This window comes from Raphanus sativus, chromosome 4, assembly GCF_000801105.2.
Source record: "Raphanus sativus cultivar WK10039 chromosome 4, ASM80110v3, whole genome shotgun sequence".
Taxonomy (NCBI): Eukaryota; Viridiplantae; Streptophyta; class Magnoliopsida; order Brassicales; family Brassicaceae; genus Raphanus; species Raphanus sativus.
In genome coordinates, this window is record NC_079514.1 from 28,343,531 (window position 1) to 28,363,390 (window position 19,860).

At 37.8% G+C, this 19,860-nt stretch overlaps 1 protein-coding gene and 1 long non-coding RNA gene across 7 annotated transcripts; one reads left to right on the forward strand and one right to left on the reverse strand.

The window, feature by feature from the left end:
* Positions 1-2,223: 2,223 nt before the first annotated feature.
* Positions 2,224-2,946, reverse strand: LOC130511508 (uncharacterized; the record flags this gene model as incomplete). The annotated part of the gene is made up of 1 exon (XM_057008569.1): positions 2,224-2,946. A coding segment is annotated over one exon (723 nt), but the record flags the coding sequence as incomplete, so codon positions are not given.
* Positions 2,947-8,140: 5,194 nt separating this feature from the next.
* Positions 8,141-11,164, forward strand: LOC130511908 (uncharacterized). 6 transcript variants are annotated; one of them, XR_008945430.1, is made up of 7 exons: positions 8,141-8,466; positions 8,830-9,049; positions 9,131-9,340; positions 9,477-9,821; positions 9,910-10,074; positions 10,142-10,944; positions 11,028-11,164. It is a non-coding gene; the product is annotated as an uncharacterized LOC130511908 (long non-coding RNA). The 6 variants fall into 6 exon arrangements; XR_008945429.1 differs by having other exon boundaries at positions 9,131-9,212; positions 9,256-9,821; XR_008945426.1 differs by having other exon boundaries at positions 8,142-8,466; positions 9,131-9,634; positions 9,707-9,821.
* Positions 11,165-19,860: the final 8,696 nt, after the last annotated feature.

A 19,860-nucleotide genomic window follows, 5' to 3' on the forward strand; every position in this document is an offset into this window, starting at 1 on the left:
CCAGCTGGAAAACCTTCCAGACGACTTATATATTTACAAATCTATACAAAGACAAGTTACCAGACGACTTAAAGATAAGCAGAAGACTTACTACGTCTTCCAGCCATGCTTTGGATGTCCGGAGTTTTTGATACCACCAAGTTGGTGATGTACGTGGTTTGTCCTCTTCCTTAGTGAAATAATCACTGCAAACAAAAAAGCAATCAGTTTTGGTAGACTAAATCAAGCTATTATGGGTAAAGCAATCACTTACGGATCAGTTTTCAACCAATCAGCGAGCTCCTTCATCTTAGGTCTGTTTAGTGTGGGAAATGGATTATACTTTCCCACTCTAAGGAGTTTCCTTCTCTCTGCCGTATAAGGAGATATCTGCGTGGGAGCAGGTTTCTTCGTTCGTTCACTCCTTGCACGCACAGAAGCAGTGGGAGCTGTTTGGTCCAATACAACCAGGCTCGGTTCTGAAGCTGAAGCTGGATCGGTGGAAGCGAAGCTCGGTTGTTGATCGTTGGAAGCGAAGCTCGGTTGGTCAGTGGAAGTGAGAGGAACAATCTCTTTGGAGGTGACACCATCTGCTTTATCCTCCGGCAAGATCTTATATACCGAGATCGCCTCATCTGCTGTATCCTCCGGCAACAATCTCTGCAATAAAAGAGAACAAGTTAACCCTGGACGACTTAAATAAAAGTTGGGAGAGGATTTGTTCCAGCTGGAGTTCAGACGACTTATTTGTAAGTCTTCTGGAAGGTTTTCCAGCTGGACGACTTACAAATAAGTCGTCTGGAAGGTTTTCCAGCTGGAAAACCTTCCAGACGACTTATTTGTAAGTCGTCCAGCTGGAAAACCTTCCAGACGACTTATATATTTACAAATCTATACAAAGACCAGACGACTTAAAGATTTGATATTAACCTCTTTGGGCAGAGGAGAAGGCTGTTTCTTTTGTGGAGAAGGCTTTTTCGTTTGAGGAGCAGGCTGTTTCGTCTGAGGAGCAGGCTGTTTAGTTTGAGGAGCAGGCTGTTTCGTTTGAGGAGCAGGCTGTTTAGTTTGAGGAGCAGGCTGTTTAGTTTGAGGAGCAGGCTGTTTCGCCTTTTGAGGAGTAGGCTTTGCCTTTTGAGGAGCAGGCTGTCTGGTGGGAGGAGTAGGATGATTGGTTTGAAGTGGAGGCTGATCCTTTTGAGGAGTAGTCTGTTTGTTACTAGCCCCGGTTTCTGGGGCTTGTGGGGTAGGGTGTTTTTTACTAACCCCGGTTTCTGGGGCTTGAGGGGTAGCCTGATTGGTGACACCAACCTTCTTCTCCACAGCTTCCAATCTATCGGAGATCTTCCTAATCTCCCTGATGCACTTCTTAAACCCCTCTTTCATCATGTCACCTAAGTCCTTGAACATGTTTTCTAACTCCTCTCTGGTCACCCAACTAGCCTCTTCTCTAGCCTCTTCTGTAGCCTCTTCTGTAGCCTCTGTAGGAGCCTCTTCTCTAGCCTCTTTAGGAGCCTCTTTAGGAGCCTCTTTACGAGCTTTCTTCCGAGGTCTCTGATTGTCTTCCTCCACCTCCTCCACAACCATCTCTTTGGCTCTTTTCGATGGAGTCACAAACTTGGGTTTTGTACCAGTGACTTCCCAGCAATCCATGGTCCACTTCCACGGTCTCCGATCATACATCACTTTAATGATGTTCTCCGCGGGCACGTCATCAACCTCAGAGTCCCATTTTGGCCACATTTCACTAATGTCCTTCTCAACAAAGTTGATCACGCGGGTCTGCAGTAAATAGAAGAAGAATCGAGTTAGATATTTGAAACAAAATACTAAATAGACGACTTAATTATAAGTCGTCAACTAAGTCGTCCAGCTGGACGACCTTCCAGACGACTTATTATAAGTCGTCTACTAAGTCGTCCAGCTGGACGACCTTCCAGACGACTTATAATAAGTCGTCTACTAAGTCGTCCAGCTGGAAGACCTTCCAGACGACTTATAATAAGTCGTCTACTAAGTCGTCCAGCTGGAAGACCTTCCAGACGACTTATAATAAGTCGTCTACTAAGTCGTCCAGCTGGAAGACCTTCCAGACGACTTATAATAAGTCGTCTACTAAGTCGTCCAGCTGGAAGACCTTCCAGACGACTTATAATAAGTCGTCTACTAAGTCGTCCAGCTGGAAGACCTTCCGGACGACTTAATTAAGTGAAGATGGAAAGGTACCTGACTCAAGATAGCAGCTTTCATGAATCTGCGGCCTCTGCTGCCGTCGTAAGCCAGAATCGGTGGAGACGGACTGTTTGCTCTGGGTAGACCAATACTAGCACCCAATCCCGGAATAGCTTCGTACGCCCAGACCTGAAGAACTTGTATAAAGCCATCCACGGTGTAACAGCCAGTAATATCTTTGTTCCACAAAGAGTCCATCAGCACCTTAAACGCGACTCTCCCCCATGGATAATTCTCAAACCTTTCTAAATCCATCACTAGCCTTGCGAGAGTAGCTCGTGTAGCGCTTGAGAACTTTTTCCCTTCAATGAATCCAGTGAAGATGGAAAGGTACGCGAGTCGCTTGCGATCTTCCCTGGACCAATCCCCGCATCTCTTCAGTGCTGCTATTATCTGATCAGTACTTGGCCCAGCTTCCCGATGAACTCCCATCATCTCCCAGAAAGAAACCATCTGTGGGGTAACTTCACATTCTGGTGTCTCAAGGTCCTCGATGTAGTCGCAGTTTAGACCAGTGATGTTTTCAAACTCTAACAGTGAAAACCTCGCAGGTTCTGGACCAACGAGACACCACATCTCGTACTTCTTCTTAATGTCCAGCTTTAAACCGAGCAAGTGGTGAACCAGCCTTGAAGCCCAACCAAATCCCTGCTCCTTGAACTTGATGAAAACTCCCAATCTCGACTCCTTGAGCTCTTCAAATTCAGCATCAGTGAGAGCTTCCCTAAGAGCAGTATGCAACTTCGTGTTATCCGTATGATACGAAATGCTATTGTGGGGTTCTGGCTCTTCCCCTAATGTGTATAACCTACGGGGGAGTTCTGGAATATCCATCCTTTTTGTCTGCAAAATAATCAAAGACAACAATAGAAGTCAGAACACAAGCTAAATCAATCACGCCTTAATTGTTACTCCAGACGACTTAGTAGACGACTTAAATATAAGTCGTCTAGAAAGTCGTCCAACTGGACGACTTAGTTGACGACTTATATTTAAGTCGTCTGGAAAGTCTTCCAAATGGACGTACTAAGTCGTCCAGGTTGAAGACTTTCCAGACGACTTACTTACAAGTCTTCCAGTAGAAAAATTTCAAGCGGACCTGATTAGTCGCAGAAGGAGTTCGAGTACTCGTCATTGTGGTTATAGATCTGAAAAAATAAACGTGAAACGGTGAGAATGAGTAAATTGAAAGAGACAACGTTTTATGTTCATCTTTTCCACGAGTTTGATGACTTACCGGCGTTAGGGTTTACAGAGAAACGGCGCTACGGTTTACAGAGAAGAAGCGGCGGCGCTAGGGTTTAGAAGAAGCGGCGGCGCTAGGGTTTAGAAGAAACGGCGGTGCTAGCTAGTGTTTAGAGTAAGCGGCGGTGAGAACGTTGGTGAGCACGGTGGCGAGGGCGACGGTTTGTTCGGAAATAGTGGAAGCGGGGGCGCTAGGGTTTAGAGGAATCGGCGGCGCTAGGGTTAGAAGAAGCTGCGGCGACAACGGTGAGAATGAAGTGAGATAGATAGCCGACGTTGAGAACGATGGTTGTTCGGAAATAGTGGGAATTCGAATCGCCTTTGATATCGCCGGTGAGAGAGAACTGTTAGGGTTTCTGTTCGCGGAAAATGAAAAAAAAAAAAAAAAAAATCACCTTATATATTGGGTAAATAATCCGGTTAGCTTTAAAAGTACATTGGTAAACTTTAAGGTTTGGTCCGGTTTAGACGACTTATTCTGGCTGATAATGTACATCAGACGACCTAATATTTAGTCGTCTGGGAACAGAAGACTAAATATTAAGTCGTCCAATACCCTAAAATGAACCCCTAAACTAAAATGACTAAATTAACTTACTAACCACGTTATAAAATCAAATTATACTTCAATAGTGTTTACTATACACAGAAACGAACACGCCTAGGTAATTTTAAAAATTTTCAAAAACGGTTTTAATGCTTTCCAAAATCTAACCCTAAGAACACATACAATACTACAACATATGTTGATGAAACATAAACTAAAGAATATCATGACTCACTACTTTCACTCATCTGGGCTGAAAACAATTGAAATTTGTTATATATTAATTTATATCTCTTAAGACATATGTTAATTACATAATTCCAATTTTTCACTTATCAAAATATTTTCTACAAAATTTTTAAATTATGTTTAAGAATAACTGTCCAGACGACTTAACTTAAAGTCGTCTGGACGACTTATTTTCAAGTCGTCTGTTTACAGACGACTTGCGAGGGGTAGAAACGTAAAAAAAAATCCGTTTTTTTGTTTGTTCACAAGGAGATAGTTGTAATTTCAATAGCCTTTTAAGTTACTTTTGCCTTTGACCCAAGTTGGGGTACTCTTTTGGGTTTGACTCCAAGTTTTGAGTCACAATTGGTAATTCTCCTATTTCCTTTTACGTAGACAATTTTGCTGACAAAAATATCACTTTGTTTCAATTTGCTGTTTTAAAAAGCTTGTGTATCATCCAGGAAAGTGGTGGTCGTCGTTAAGTCAAAACAACATGAAATCTAACGCATAAACTAAAAACTGTTCAAATATTACATTTTAATCATTGACATATATAGAAGCATAACTATATCGCGCCATATTGAAAGAATGACTATCAAAATATTTCATGTAGGTTAACATATAAGAGCAACTAGATTTTGACCCGCGCTTCGAAAGCGCGGGTACTATTTCCACTTTTATGAAATATATTATATGTTTGTAGTTATTGAATGTATTTATCTTAGTGAAACTTTCTTTATAATAAATTCGACACATAAAGTGTCTCTGATAAACTTTGTGTTTCTATGGCTTTTTTTTTATTCTCTATCCAATCAACATATTTATTTGACTTGTTGTTAAAATAAATAATTTTAGAACGCAACTTTACAATACTTTTACATTGATGTTTTGTTTAAACAATATTTTTAGTTTTAATGTATATAAAAACATCCAAAATATATATGATACTTTTAGGTTGGTTTAAATTTTGAAATATATAAAATAGTCAAGTATAAATATCTAACATAGTTGATGTACACTCAAAACACCAAAAATATTTAAAATAATTATTGATTTTTGATCCAAAATTTAAACCAAACCAATTTATATGTTAAGTTTAGGTATTCTAACATATGTTATTCAAATTTATATACAATATATTATTTTATTTATAGATTTTAAGAAATTCAAAATATATAATGAATTTTAAAAATAATATATCTGAATATAATTCGAACTGAAATTTAGAAATATCTAAATGGGGCTGAAATCTTTGACCTCAGAAACCCAAAACCCAAGCAGATCTGAAACGAACCCGAATGGATACCTGAACGCCCAGCCCTAGTCATAATTCGAACTGAAATTTAGAAATATATGAATGGAGCTGAAATCTTTGATCCTGAAAATCCGAAACTCAAACAAATCCGAAACTCAAACATGTATCATATATATGTCATCATATAATTAATTGTATTGGCCATCATATAAATAATAGAATACCCTTTCGACGTCAAAAAAAAATGGTCCATCATATAAATAATCATATAAGTAATAGTATTTTATATATACCATCTTATAAATAATGGTTATTGGAAAATATTTTAGTAAAAATAAATATTTGAATATATGCATATTTAAAATTAATTTTTGATATAAATAAATTTTAAATTATTATTTTGATTTGAAATAGGATTATAAAATTTAAATTTTATTTTATGATTATTTAGACAAAACAATCTTTTTAGGTAATTAGATTAGTCCATTTTGTATATTTTAAAACTGATATAGTGAATTTCCAATTTTTATTAATAACATAAGCTATTATTTTTTTATTCTTGACGTAATTTTATCCATGTTTCAAAGTTTTCATTTTTTGCATTAGTTTTCTTTGAATTATTATTAATTTTATGATTTTTTTTTTAAAATTGAACTCTTGAAATTTTTATATTTGACTAAACTAAATAAGGTAATAATACTGTTTTTTAAATTGTTTTATATAATATACTATTTATATTTCAGTTTGTGTTTTTATTTTCACTATAAAGAATTGTAAATAAAAAGAATTGTAAATATAGTGACAGAATTGTAAATAAAAAAATATAGAAAGAAAGTTGTTTAATTTATTATGAAAACAATGACTAAATGTTTAAATAAAAAGAAGTATTAAATATGTTATTTATGTTTCTAAGCAATTCTCATTTGTTATTAATTTAGTGAAAATACAATGGCTAAATGTGTAAATAAAAGAAAGTACACATCTCTACTATCCATGTTGCCAAACATATTTCATTTATTCTACTATCTTTGTTTCCAAACATTTCCAATGTGTACTCCAACTTTAATAATATAGACTAGATTTTGACCCGCGCTTCGAAAGCACGGGTATTATTTTTCACTTTTATAAAATATATTATTTGTTTGTAATTATTGAATTTATTTATTTTAATAAAATTTTCTTTATAATAAATTCGATACATAGAGTGTCTCTGGTAAACTATGTATTTCTCTAGTTTTGTTTTATTCGCTATTCAATCAACATATTTATTTGGCTTGTTGTTAAAATAAATGATTATAGACTTTGATCTCTGCACCTCTGCGGATGTATATTTTAAAAAATATGATGATATTTGTTTTTCATATGATTATTAGGGTTTGGCAAAATGAATCCGAGGAGCAGAACTGATACCAATCCGTAAATATAGTACCAAACCTGAACATAAATTGATTAAATATTCGAATTATTCAAAATTTTGTTAGTTAGAGAACCGAATCGGATCGGAACCGAAGTATTCGTGTACCTGAATTTATCTAAAAATAGATTTATATACTTATATATTAATTATTTTATATTAACGTATATAAAACATCAAGAATGATACTTTTTAATTGGTTTAAAATACTTGAAAATATATATAGATAGTCAAAAACAAATATCTGAAATAGTTAAAGTATACTCAAATCAACAAAAATACTTAAAATAATTATTGATTTCGTATCCAAAATTTTAAATCAAACCAATTGATATGTTAAGCTTAGGTATTCTGATATATGTTATTTAAATAGATTATCCAAACCCAAACCAAACCCGCAAAGATCCGAATCAAACTCAAACAAAAATTTAGAAACATCCTAATAGGACTTAAATCTTTGACCTCGAAAACCCGAAACGCAAACCGATCAGAACCAAACCCGTATAGATGTCTGAAAATCCATCCTTAGTCATTATTATATATCGTATAATTTCATCATATAATTAATCGTATTTTATATGTACCATCATATAAGTAATCATATAATTAATAATATTTAATATGTATCATCATATAAATAATTATATATATTATATTTTAAAAATTTAATATGAAATATAAAAACCAAGTTGTTATTTCAAATTGGGCTTTGTATTTTTTTTATATATATATTGACAACATTCTTTTATAATGGACTTAATAACTTAAGCCCATTACTTTTTCTGTTTAATACTACTATATTTGTTTCCAAACAAAATTAATTTTTTTAAAAAGACTACAATCCATGTTTCCAAACACACCAAATTTTTTTAATACTCTTATCTAAGTATCCAAACACACCGAAATTGTACTTCAGTTTTAATAAGATAGATAACAGTATAACATTATGGTTTTGCCTCATCATTCCACACGACTTTTACTTAATATATAAGACGCGATGTACATTAATGTGTACAAAATGGGTATATTATAATATTAGTTTAGTACATATATTAAAATCATCAAACACTATTAAAAGGGGAATAAGAGCAGCAGAGAGCATGTCCACCTCGGACAATTAAATCCACCAATGGTAATCAACCTTTTTCCACGTCAGATCCCATTGTTTGCGTCTGGGCTTTTAATTTTGTTTGGGTCTGTCTGTGTTAATTTTGTGGCCCAGTAAGCCTATCAAATTCAGAAACTCCGCTGAGGTCTCACAGACGCGATCTCTCCCTTTCCCCTTTCTTCAATCCCTAATCTCCTAACATCGATCATCAAACGTTTGCTCTTCCTTTTCTCTGTTCTTCCTACATCGATCATGAAACCTTTCCTCTTCCTTTTCTCTGTTCCGTTTCGCGATCTGAACGTCGATCATTCAATACAACCTCCACTTCGTTTTACCCTTTACTCTCATTTATGGGTTTTATGTTTTGTCCTTCTGATTCTACAATTCTCTCTACCACACTGCAATGAGTTCCAACGGAAAATCCATGGTATCTGGATCTGCTCATGGTTGACATTAACGTGAGTGATTTTTTTCCCTGTTCTTCTAGAGATCCATTGTTCTGAGTTCATAGTTTTGTTGGTATTTCCTGGGAACTTTAACCTGTTTCTGGGTATTGATATTGTTTCCGGTGAACCTGAATATGTTATTTGGGTTTTTTAAAAAAAAAATTCTTAATCTTTCAAATACCTTAGTTGATCTGATTTATTTGGTTTTTTTAACAAATAATTAATTATTTATAATACCTTAGTTGGTCTGGTTTATTATTTTCAGCAAACTGTATCGCGTTGCTTAGTATTTTTTTTTATTTCCTGTTTGGTAGCGTTGATACTGATGATCTTTTAAACTTCACTCCGTTAATTAACACTAATACATTGATACAGTTCGCTGAGAATTGATGATGATGCAACTTAATTGACGCAACAGCCTTTTCTACTAAACACTTCAATTATTCACTCTCAACTAGGAGTACTTGACAGGTGTGTGTCCTTCACTGTGAGTGTGTTCGACTCTCAGGCTGTATCATTCACAAGTAACTTGAAGGCTACAAGGTTGATCCACGTGTGGCTGTGGCAAAATTCATTAATCCGGAGCTTATAGGAGGTATCACTTCACATCTGTTTTGTTAATTATGAGTTTCATTCTAATGCTATTTATGGAAACTAACCGAGATTCAATTTGCAGGTCGTATGTTCCTCAATGCCACGTCTGGATCTCATTTCTATTTTGACAAGGAGACTGAAGCAGGCGAGAGCTACTTTTACGAGTATGTACTAACGTTCATATTTTATTCCATCATTATATTTCAGGGGTTACTCTCATCAATGCAGGTTGGTCACAAATGACGACACTGGAAATACATCAGCAGCTTCATTGTTGAGAGGCTATGCTAAGGTTGAACGACTGACAATAGCTGAGATGAACCAGTTTATCATCATAGTCGAGCCTGAAGTTCACTTGGCGACCTTAATATGTTTGTCTCCACCATCATTCTAAGCTCTGTTTATGGTTGCAACGTTTATAATTGCAGATAATAGAATTTACCTGCAGTAGGAAAGTCACATCTGTCAAGACAGAAAATGGATGATGCAACATATCTTTCTTCAAGTGTTGAAGGAAATTACAGAGGAGTGCCTCATCTTTTGCATGCATGTTCTGCAATCGGACTAATGCCGTTGGTGTTCTCAGGTACACAGCCACTCCATCGTTTTCTTATAAATATATATGCATGTAACTACCGCATTGCACCCTGTTTATTAGGTAACGTGTCGAGATGACTGTTGCCGATGACACTGGCGAAGCAGCTTTTGTAAGTTTCGATGGTGAAATAACAAAGCTTACCAATATCCTGGCTGCTGATGCTGTTCATCTTCTGGTATGTCTCTTTCTAACCACACAACAACATTAACCATGTTACGAAAATTATGGTTTATTGTTTCTCATTAAAACCATTGGTCTAATAGGCAGGAGAAGGAGAGAACCCAGAAGATATCTAGCTACACATTTTATTGCTAACCTTGCTGGCAATACTTTCACTTCCACATTTCAGTGCAAAGCATCAAACCTTCACCGTCTCACGCATCCTGGATGAGCGTGAACGTGCGCCAGTTCCTGATTGTGTTACTGATGTAAGTTAATAAGTTCATTTTATTCTGTGCTTTTATTTTCGCAAGTTAACAAATTTCTTGGTTTTAGGAGGGTAGCAATGGACCTGAAGATGACATGCATGGTTACAGCTCTCTCCCAACCAAGGTGATCGTTGGTAATAATGAAAAGGAGAACTCACCAGGTTCAGAAACGACTTCGAGTGGCGTCATCAACACATAAAACCTCGGGACCCAGCGTCTACCAAGCTGACTAAGAAGCCATGAGCTGCTTAGGTGCAAAGTTTGCAGTATCTTGACATATTAGTTGCTTTTATAATAATGCTTACACATAAATGTGGTTTGAATTCAAACTATCCAACTCTGTTATTCAGACAGTTTTATGAATTATGTTCAAGTTCAAAGTTATTTATGTTTCTTTCTCAATTTTTTTTTATGTTTCTGTTCCTCCGGTATGGTTTTAGTTATCATTGCACTGTTTCTGAGAATGCTTCTAATGTTACGAATACTTTTTTGACATATTAGCAGCGAAGAAAATAATATCGAGATTTTAAATAAACATTTTGCTTTCGTTCGAACCAATAAGCCTGAGGTGTTCAAACAGAGCCTTTCTCGCCCTCTGTACACAAATGAAAAAAGTGCAGAATATACGGTTGAGAATCTAAGGCCATATGAGACAAAGTTATGATTTTAGCTGGGACAAGACTTATTATCTGCAAAAGTTTTTTCACTTTGGGACAAGTTAAAGGGTTTATAAGCTAGACACAGAGACAAATGAGAAAGTATGGGCATCACTGATATACCAATTGAGGAGGACGAAGAGAGAAGATGCGATTAGAATGAAGAAGCCAACGTGACGCCTGGAGCTAGAGAAGAATATTCCACTACTTTCAAGTACGTCTATCTATACTATGAATTAAGTAGATTGATTTATATTACTAAGTTATGATCACTGATTTTTTTCTAAAAAATTTCAGGCACTCCACATCAAAAAAATCCCAACAGATCTAGACGCTTCTTCTGCAAAAAGTCCAGCATCCTTTTTATGAAATCCACTTTTCTGTTTTAAGACCTTAGTTTCTGCTTTTAGTAATGATAATAATTTTCCTCTGCATTCGAACTTCATTTTGATAATAACTCCAGAACGTTTGATTTATTTCTGTTCACCGTTTAATTTTTCATGTTTGCTAACTTCATTTTTGTCTTACTGTTAAAATAGTTTCAAAAAGGCCTATGCAATTCGCAAATTTATTTTCTTTATTGTTTCCAATATATACTATAGATTTAAATATAATAACAATATTTTAAAATAAATTATTTTTTTATCAAAATAAACCCGGGCGTAGCCCGGGAAAAGTTCTAGTTATAATAAAGACTAATATTTAAGATCATCTGTCACATGCTATGTTAATACGAATGCAGTCTGCTAAACAAATGATATTGTATAACATAGACTAAAATCATTATTCCTTCGTTAAAATGTAAATAAAATTTAGGCCTGAGTTGAATGAATTTGTATAGTTCATGGTGAATTTGTCAATAGATAGGTCGAGTAGACAAACAAATGAATTTTCGTATATAATGCGCAAATAATCATATCAATCATTGGTTCGTTTATGACTCAGTTGCAAAAGATTTCATTTGTTATTTTTATATAATAAATCATATTTCTGTACATATAGGAAATCTTACGGTGGAAAATACGAATAGTAAAAGTTGTATTAAAGAAGGGCCGTGAAATATTCGAGCGTGATATAATATTATGACTGTCCAATATTTTAAGTGGCAATGAATTGTAATTAATCTAGTGCATTAAGGATATTTTGTAAAAGAGGCTGAGAAGCTCTGACACGCGACACGTCAGCTGATTTAGTTGTAAATAACTTACATTTTTAAGGTTATTCTCCTAAATTGTTTCTCTATTAATAAGAAAGGGATAGTACAAGACTACAACGACGACAAACTGTAGCTTTTAAAATAACCATTACAAATATTTGTCCACACACACAAAAAGCCACACGTAATAAAAAACACATGCTATATAAAAATAAAAAATTCTAAATATATAACTTCACCAAACACAAATAACACCTACACATCAAAAACCCACCAAATGTACACCTACAGAGAAGTTACAAACAAAAACAAAACCAAAACAAGACGCTGCTTCTTTGACAAAAAAAAAAAAAAAACAATACACTGCTTCCCTATCAGCTCAGTCACAACTAATTAAAAATAACAACCCAACCATTGCAATTTCACTCTACAAATTATATAGTACTGTATATGCAGCAAACTCTCAATATTAACACAACCATCAAAATCTAACTTAAACAATCTTAACATTTATAAACCATCCACGCACAAATATACTTTTAAACCATCAAAGTTATTATATACTACTCTTACAAATCATCAGTCACTCAATTTACTACCTTAAGAGGATGAACGAATTTGTTATCTCCATTCAAACAAGATAGTCACAAAACAAACATATGCATTTATATGTTTTCTTTTTGGAACATCAACTTTATTTTATGTTTTAAATTCAACTATATTTGTTTTGGTGCAACTATCAGCGGGATGATATTCCTTTTTGATTTAAAAAACTTCAAAACAAAGTAATATACAATTGTCACTAACCACTATCAAATGGATCAAAAAATAATTTTGAACTCATTAAAAAAATGCAAATCCGGCGCGTAGCGCCGGAATACCACTAGTTAGTAATATAGTTAGGGAATATGTGGATAGGGTGATTAGTAATTGGCCTGATTTTGGAAAACAATTAGGGCCGAGATTAAAAAGTGTAAGGGAAGTTATATGTTAAAAACCATTTAAAAGAAGAGGGCCAAATTCGCACTCTTCTTTTCTTTTCTTTCAATCTACACATTTAAAAGTTGATACAGGCTGAGAATCTCACTCTAGCTTTTCTCACAAGAAATCAAAACTTACGGTTTAAATGAAATGAAGATCGCCACTCAAAGATGTGAAAGGCTTTGAGATAAGATCAAGAACCAGCACCTAAGTGAATCTCACACAAAGATAAAGGTTCCACACTTGTATCCTAAGAAAGCTTCTCACATAACTTAAAAATAACAAGAACAAGCATAAAAGCTCTCAAGAGAAAATCTCACTTTTTATTCAATACTCAAATCTGATTTTACAATGAAAGGAGAGGAGCTTTATATATAGCTCTTGGACAGAATCAAAGACATAAATGAAAGACGGATTTCTAGGACAAAATCATAATTAAAAAGACAATCAAAATGCTGGTCAAAAGGGCTGATCTCAAGGGATTGAGATTTGCTTATTAAGAAGATGATGACCACGCCTTTAATACCATTGACCCACATATTTATTAGCTGATAAGGAGGCTTAAGTGGTGGCCTTTGTTTGGGAACAGCCAGCTGAGTCAAACGAACCATAGGCTTGATGGTGGCTAGGTTCATCCGAGTCCAAACATGGAAAGTTTTGTCTACTTTAGGAGCTGTGGATTTCATGGCCGCATCATTAATGATGAGGCCATCCAAGTAGAGGTTCCCATAATTAGGCGCGGACCGACCACTAGGAGTGGAACCAAGGCCATAAGAGAAGGGTTCTCCAAGGCGGTCCAACAAATCCTAGATCAAGATGGACAAACCGGCCAGAACCAGCTACTGATTGAAGAGATGATCCAATTGAAGATACAAGACCAAGCCGGTTCAATTGAAGTTCAAGACTCAGCCGGTCCAATCCAATTCAGATCACTCGGCCAGAACCAAGCCGGTTTCATCATCTCCACATTCAACCTTGGTTCAGAATCAATCTCCAATCCAACCGACCACATTGCTTCCGGTTCAGAGATATAGCCAACCATCAAAGTAAGTAGTATGTGTTGTACTCTTTTTCCTTCATCGGGTTTTGTCCCACTGGGTTTTCCCGATAAGGTTTTAATGAGGCAACATGCAAGCATACTATGAGCTTTGGTTTAGGCATCTCAATCAGCAACCGGTTTACTGTTTTAATTTTAATTTTATTTTGGTTAAGACTTTGGGCAATTGTCAGCCTTTTATCTTTTGTGAAAGTTGGCCCTTTGTCTAGGCCTTTTAAGACTTTGTTGAGTCCACAAAGGGATGGCTTTATAACCCCTTGTGGCTGACGAAATTTGGCACTTTAGTCTTGAATAAAATTTGTTTTGCCTTTGCAAAGAAAACCCTAAGTCTTTCTAGTGTGAGAAGCAAGAGAGAGCAGCCTGAATCTTATCAAGCTCCAACCATCAAGCTTGTGGCGATTCTTCATTCCATCAATCCCTCCAACGATTTGCCTTGAGAGTGATACACATCCAGCAAGGCCAATCCCATCTTCTACTCATCATCCATCCACTGATCTGTTGAGAGAGACACACATCCAGCAACAGATTCCATCACCATCTCTATCCTTTTTATTTCTCTTATTTTTATTTCTGTTTGCATCTTTTGTTTGATTCATTTTTTTATAAATCTAAAATCCATAAAAATCATCTTTGTTTCTGTTCTTGTTTTATTTTCATAGTTTGCTTCTTTTCTTCATTTTTATAAATCCATAAAACTCATAAAAAGTTTCTTTTGTTTCAGGTACAGTTTTGGACGGTTTTGATCCAAGCATCAAGTCCTTTCAAAACCAGTACCAAAATCGACCAGAATCTCATTCTCCAAGCCATTAGTTTGCAGCCTGGTTCCCAGCCTGTAACATTTGGTATCAGAGCCAAAGGCTCCAAAAGATTTGGTTATTTCTATCCTTTAGTTCATCTTTTCAGTTTCTGCATTTGCATCCTTATAAAAAAAAAATTGTTCTTTGTTGTTCTTGTTTATTCTTGTTGTTCTTGCTGTTCATCATTTTGTTCATCATAGAATTGCTAGATCATTTTCGTGGCTTGCATCATTTTTGCAACTTGTTTTTCTTGCTTGATCGATTTTTATTTCCTAGTTTAGAAATAATTGATCATTTTTGCATTTATTCTGATTGCATTTGCATAAATCATATAGGATTGATTGCTTGCATTCATACCTGATTGATTTGCATTCATTTAATTTTGTCAATCATATTTAAAAAAAAAAAAGATTTCAATCATCTTTAAATTCTTGATTTGCATTTAATCTTAAATCCTCTTTCTTTTTTTAACTTTTCGATTTTAATTCTTTTCCAAGTTTAAAAAAAAAAAGATTTCAACTTTCCTTATTAAAAGAATTTCGAAATTAATTTTCATAAATAAAAAAAAGGATTTGCTTTCATTCATTCATTTGCATTCAAGTTTTATATTTCTTTTCTTTTCTTTCTTAAGTTCTTTCTTCTTCCTTTCTTCTTTCTTTCTTTGCCAATTCCCTTTGCACTTGATCTTCTTGTCTTTCTTATTTTCCAGGAGATATGGGAGACTTGAATGGTGCAGCTGAGATCAACATCCAACTCCAAGCCTTGCAGGCCGGACAAGCTCAGCTCACGGAAGCCCTTAATGCCTTGACTGCACAAATGAATCTCATGGGTCAGGGAAACAGGAACCAACCCAATGGCCAACCGGCTGCAAGAAGGTTCGGCCCTTACCTCAATCAGCCGCAGTCCGAGTTGGAGGGAGATGAGTCTGAGTATGAGCCACCAGATCGCGGAGGTGCTAACCAGGCCGCTCGAGGTGGGAGACGTGGTAGAGATGTAAGTCCTTACCAAAGGCGGGACGAAAGCCCTGACCGGAGGCGAGATCGAGACCGGAACGATGATGCGGCCTTTCAAAGAGGCAAGGACATCAAACTGAAGCCACCTACGTTCGCGGGAAAGGTTGATCCGGACGCTTACATCACATGGGAGAAGCGCATGGAATATATCTTTGAGTACTACAAGTACTCCGAGGCAAAGAAGATAGCTCTAGCCGCAGCCCAGCTTACTGATAATGCTCTATCCTGGTGGGATCGAGATGTTGCTAAGTCCGGTCCAGTATGGAGAGCCCAAAACTGGATTGAGATGCGAACCAAACTTCGAGCGAGGTACATTCCATCACATTATCCTAGAGATTTACTAAAACGTTTTCGTAAGTTGTCTCAGGGAACTAAGTCCGTGGAAGAGTACTTTGAAGAGTTTGAGGCTCTAAGGAACCGATTGGAAGTGGACGAGTCCGAGGCGTCCATGATGTCCCAGTTCTTGGAGGGGCTGAACGATCGGATTGCACGGAAGGTGGAGCGCCAGCCGTATGAGGACTTCAATGATCTCTTGCACTATGCCGTCCAGGCTGAGGTCCACATCAAGAGGAAGAATGCGGCCACTAGCCGGAGCAAACCTGCGTGGTCTCAACCAGGTTCCAAAGGTGCTGAAAAGAACAAATCCATAGAAGTGGAGAACCGGTTCAAGAAGAACCAAGCTGACACAACTAGAGCCAGTTCATCTGACCAAGGTAAGGGTCAAGTTCAAAATCAGAGAACTCGTGATATTACTTGTTTTAAATGTCAGGGAAAAGGACACTATGCTAGAGATTGTCCGAACAAGAGAGTGATGGTCCTTAAGGCCGATGGGGAGTATGAGTCCCAAGATGAGGCCGAGTTGGAGACAGACGCATCTGATGAGGAATTGGTCGATTATGCTGAGACTGGTGAGTTACTAGTGACCAGACGATCCCTCAGTGCACTCTTTGATCCTGAAACCGTCCAAAGAGAAAACATCTTCCATACAAGATGTAGTGTGGAACAAAAGGTATGTAGCTTGATCATAGATGGTGGTTCTTGTACTAATGTGGCTAGCAAGTATCTTGTTGATAAGCTAGGTTTGATCAAGACTCCACACCCGAGACCATACCGACTCAAGTGGCTCAATGATGAGACTGAGCTCAAGATAGCCGAGCAAGTTGTTGTGTCTTTTAGTATTGGCAGGTACCATGACCAGGTGAAGTGTGATGTTGTTCCTATGCAAGCCGGCCACATACTTCTTGGCAGGCCGTGGCAATTTGACAAGGAAACCATCCACCATGGTCGGACCAATGTCTACAGCTTCTGCCATAACAACAAGAAGCACAGCTTAGCTCCCCTTAGTCCACAAGAAGTCCATGATATGCAGAAATCAATGGACCAGGCTGGAAAGGTAAGTAAAACCAACCTTTATATGTCTTCAGGCCAAGTTCTTATATCTTTATCTCGTGAGACGCATGTGCTACTAATGGTCTTTAAGGAAGGTTGTTTTGCAGGTTTTGAGGCACAAGAGCTACCTGGCGAGATGCAAGACCTCATGGAAAAGTACAAGGACGTCTTCCCTGATGATATACCCGCCGGATTGCCCCCCATCCGCGGCATTGAACATCAGATCGACCTTGTACCAGGCGCACCACTACCCAACCGAGCCGCTTACCGTGTTAACCCTGAAGAGGCCAAGGAGTTGGAGAGGCAGGTCCAAGACCTCATGGACAAAGGCTATATCCGTGAGAGCCTAAGTCCTTGTGCGGTCCCGGTCCTATTGGTGCCTAAGAAGGACGGAACATGGCGCATGTGTGTGGACTGCCGAGCCATCAACAACATAACCATCAAATATCGGTACCCTATACCTAGATTAGATGATATGTTGGATGAACTAAGTGGTTCTACTGTGTTTTCTAAGATTGATCTCAGGAGTGGATATCACCAAGTTCGTATGAAGGAAGGTGATGAGTGGAAAACCGCCTTCAAGACGAAACAAGGTTTGTATGAGTGGCTTGTGATGCCATTTGGCCTTACCAACGCCCCCAGCACATTCATGAGGCTTATGAACGAGGTTCTAAGGCCATACATCAGTAAGTTTGTGGTCGTGTACTTTGATGATATACTGATCTATAGTCAGAGCTTATCCGACCATGTTTATCATGTAGAGCAGGTGCTGAAGGCATTGAGGCAAGAGGGACTTTATGCTAACCTAAAGAAATGTGTGTTTTGTACTGATGAATTGGTTTTCTTAGGTTTTGTTGTGAGTTCACAGGGACTGAAGGTCGATGAAGAAAAGATCAAGGCGATCCAAGACTGGCCCACTCCGACCACCATAGGCCATGTCCGCAGTTTTCATGGTCTGGCCAGCTTCTATCGACGGTTCGTCAGGGATTTCAGTACCATTGCTGCCCCAATGACGTCTGTGATCAAGAAGAATGTATCCTTTACTTGGGGTCCTGCCCAAGAAGAGTCTTTTAACAGGCTTAAATATAGTTTGACTCATGCACCAGTCCTTACTCTGCCTAACTTCGATAAAACCTTTGAGATTGAATGTGATGCATCAGGTACAGGCATAGGAGCTGTGCTTACTCAAGGAGGCCGACCAGTAGCCTTCTTCAGTGAGAAATTGAGTGGAGCTGCCCTCAATTATCCCACCTACGACAAAGAGCTTTATGCTCTAGTGAGATTTCTTGAAACTTGGCAACATTATCTTTTGTCTAAAGAGTTTGTTATTCATACAGATCATGAGACTCTTAAGCACTTGAGAGGTCAGACCACACTCAAGAAGAGGCACGCCAGATGGTTAGAGTTTGTGGAGACTTTCCCTTATGTGATTAAGTACAAGAAGGACAAAGACAATGTGGTGGCCGATGCACTGTCCCGGAGACACACTCTTATCTCCACCATGGAAGCTAAGATCATGGGTTTTGAGTATATTAAGGATTCTTATATCACTGACCCTGATTTTCAAGAAGTTTTCAGGAAGACTACCAAGATGGCAGCCGGCCCCTATTACCAACAAGATGGCTTCTTGTTCAAGGAAAAGAAATTGTGCATTCCCCAAGGAACCATGCGGGAATTGCTGGTTCGGGAGGCCCATGGTGGCGGCCTCATGGGACATTTTGGTAGAGATAAAACTCTAAGTGTCCTAACCGACCATTTATTTTGGCCAAACATGAGGAAGGACGTTGAGAACTTGTGCACCAAGTGCATTGTCTACCTTAAGACAAAATCCAGGTCACATCCTTACGGTTTATACATGCCTTTACCTATTCCTGACCACCCTTGGGTAGATCTTTCTATGGACTTTGTGCTGGGCTTGCCCAAGATAGACCACAAGGATTCCATTTTTGTTGTTGTGGACAGGTTCTCCAAGATGGCTCATTTCATTGCTTGTAACACAACCAATGATGCCACCCAAATCGCCAACCTGTTCTTCAAAGAGGTGGTTCGTCTACATGGCATGCCTAGGACCATTGTTTCTGACCGAGACACCAAGTTCTTAAGCCATTTCTGGAAGACTTTATGGGGTAAACTTGGTACCAAGCTGTTGTTCTCGACCACTTGCCATCCACAGACTGATGGCCAAACCGAGGTAGTAAACCGTACACTCTCTCAGTTATTGAGAGCTACGGTCGGTAAGAACTTAAGGAACTGGTTAACTTGTCTGCCTTTTATTGAGTTTGCTTATAACCATGCTAGACACTCTACTACTAATCTTTCTCCTTTTGAAGTTGTCTATGGTTTTCAGCCGGAGACTCCCGTGGACCTTTCTCCACTGCCCAGTCCTATGTACCACAGTCGAGATGGAGCCCACAAGGCGGAATTTGTTAAGACCTTGCACCAAAGGGTCAAGGAGAAGCTAGAAGCAAAGGCGGCCAAAGTCAAGGCGCGGGTCGACCAGAAGAGGAAGGAAGTTTTGTTCGAACCAGGAGACTTGGTGTGGTTGCACATGCGGCCAGAAAGATTTCCTGAAGCAAGGAAGTCCAAGCTATCACCTCGAGGGACTGGACCCTTCCGGGTTCTTGAAAAGATCAATGACAATGCTTATAAGCTTGATCTACCAGGTGAGTTTAAGATTTCCCATACGTTCAATATATCTGACTTGTCCCCTTTTCTTGCAGATGATGAAGTTCTGAGG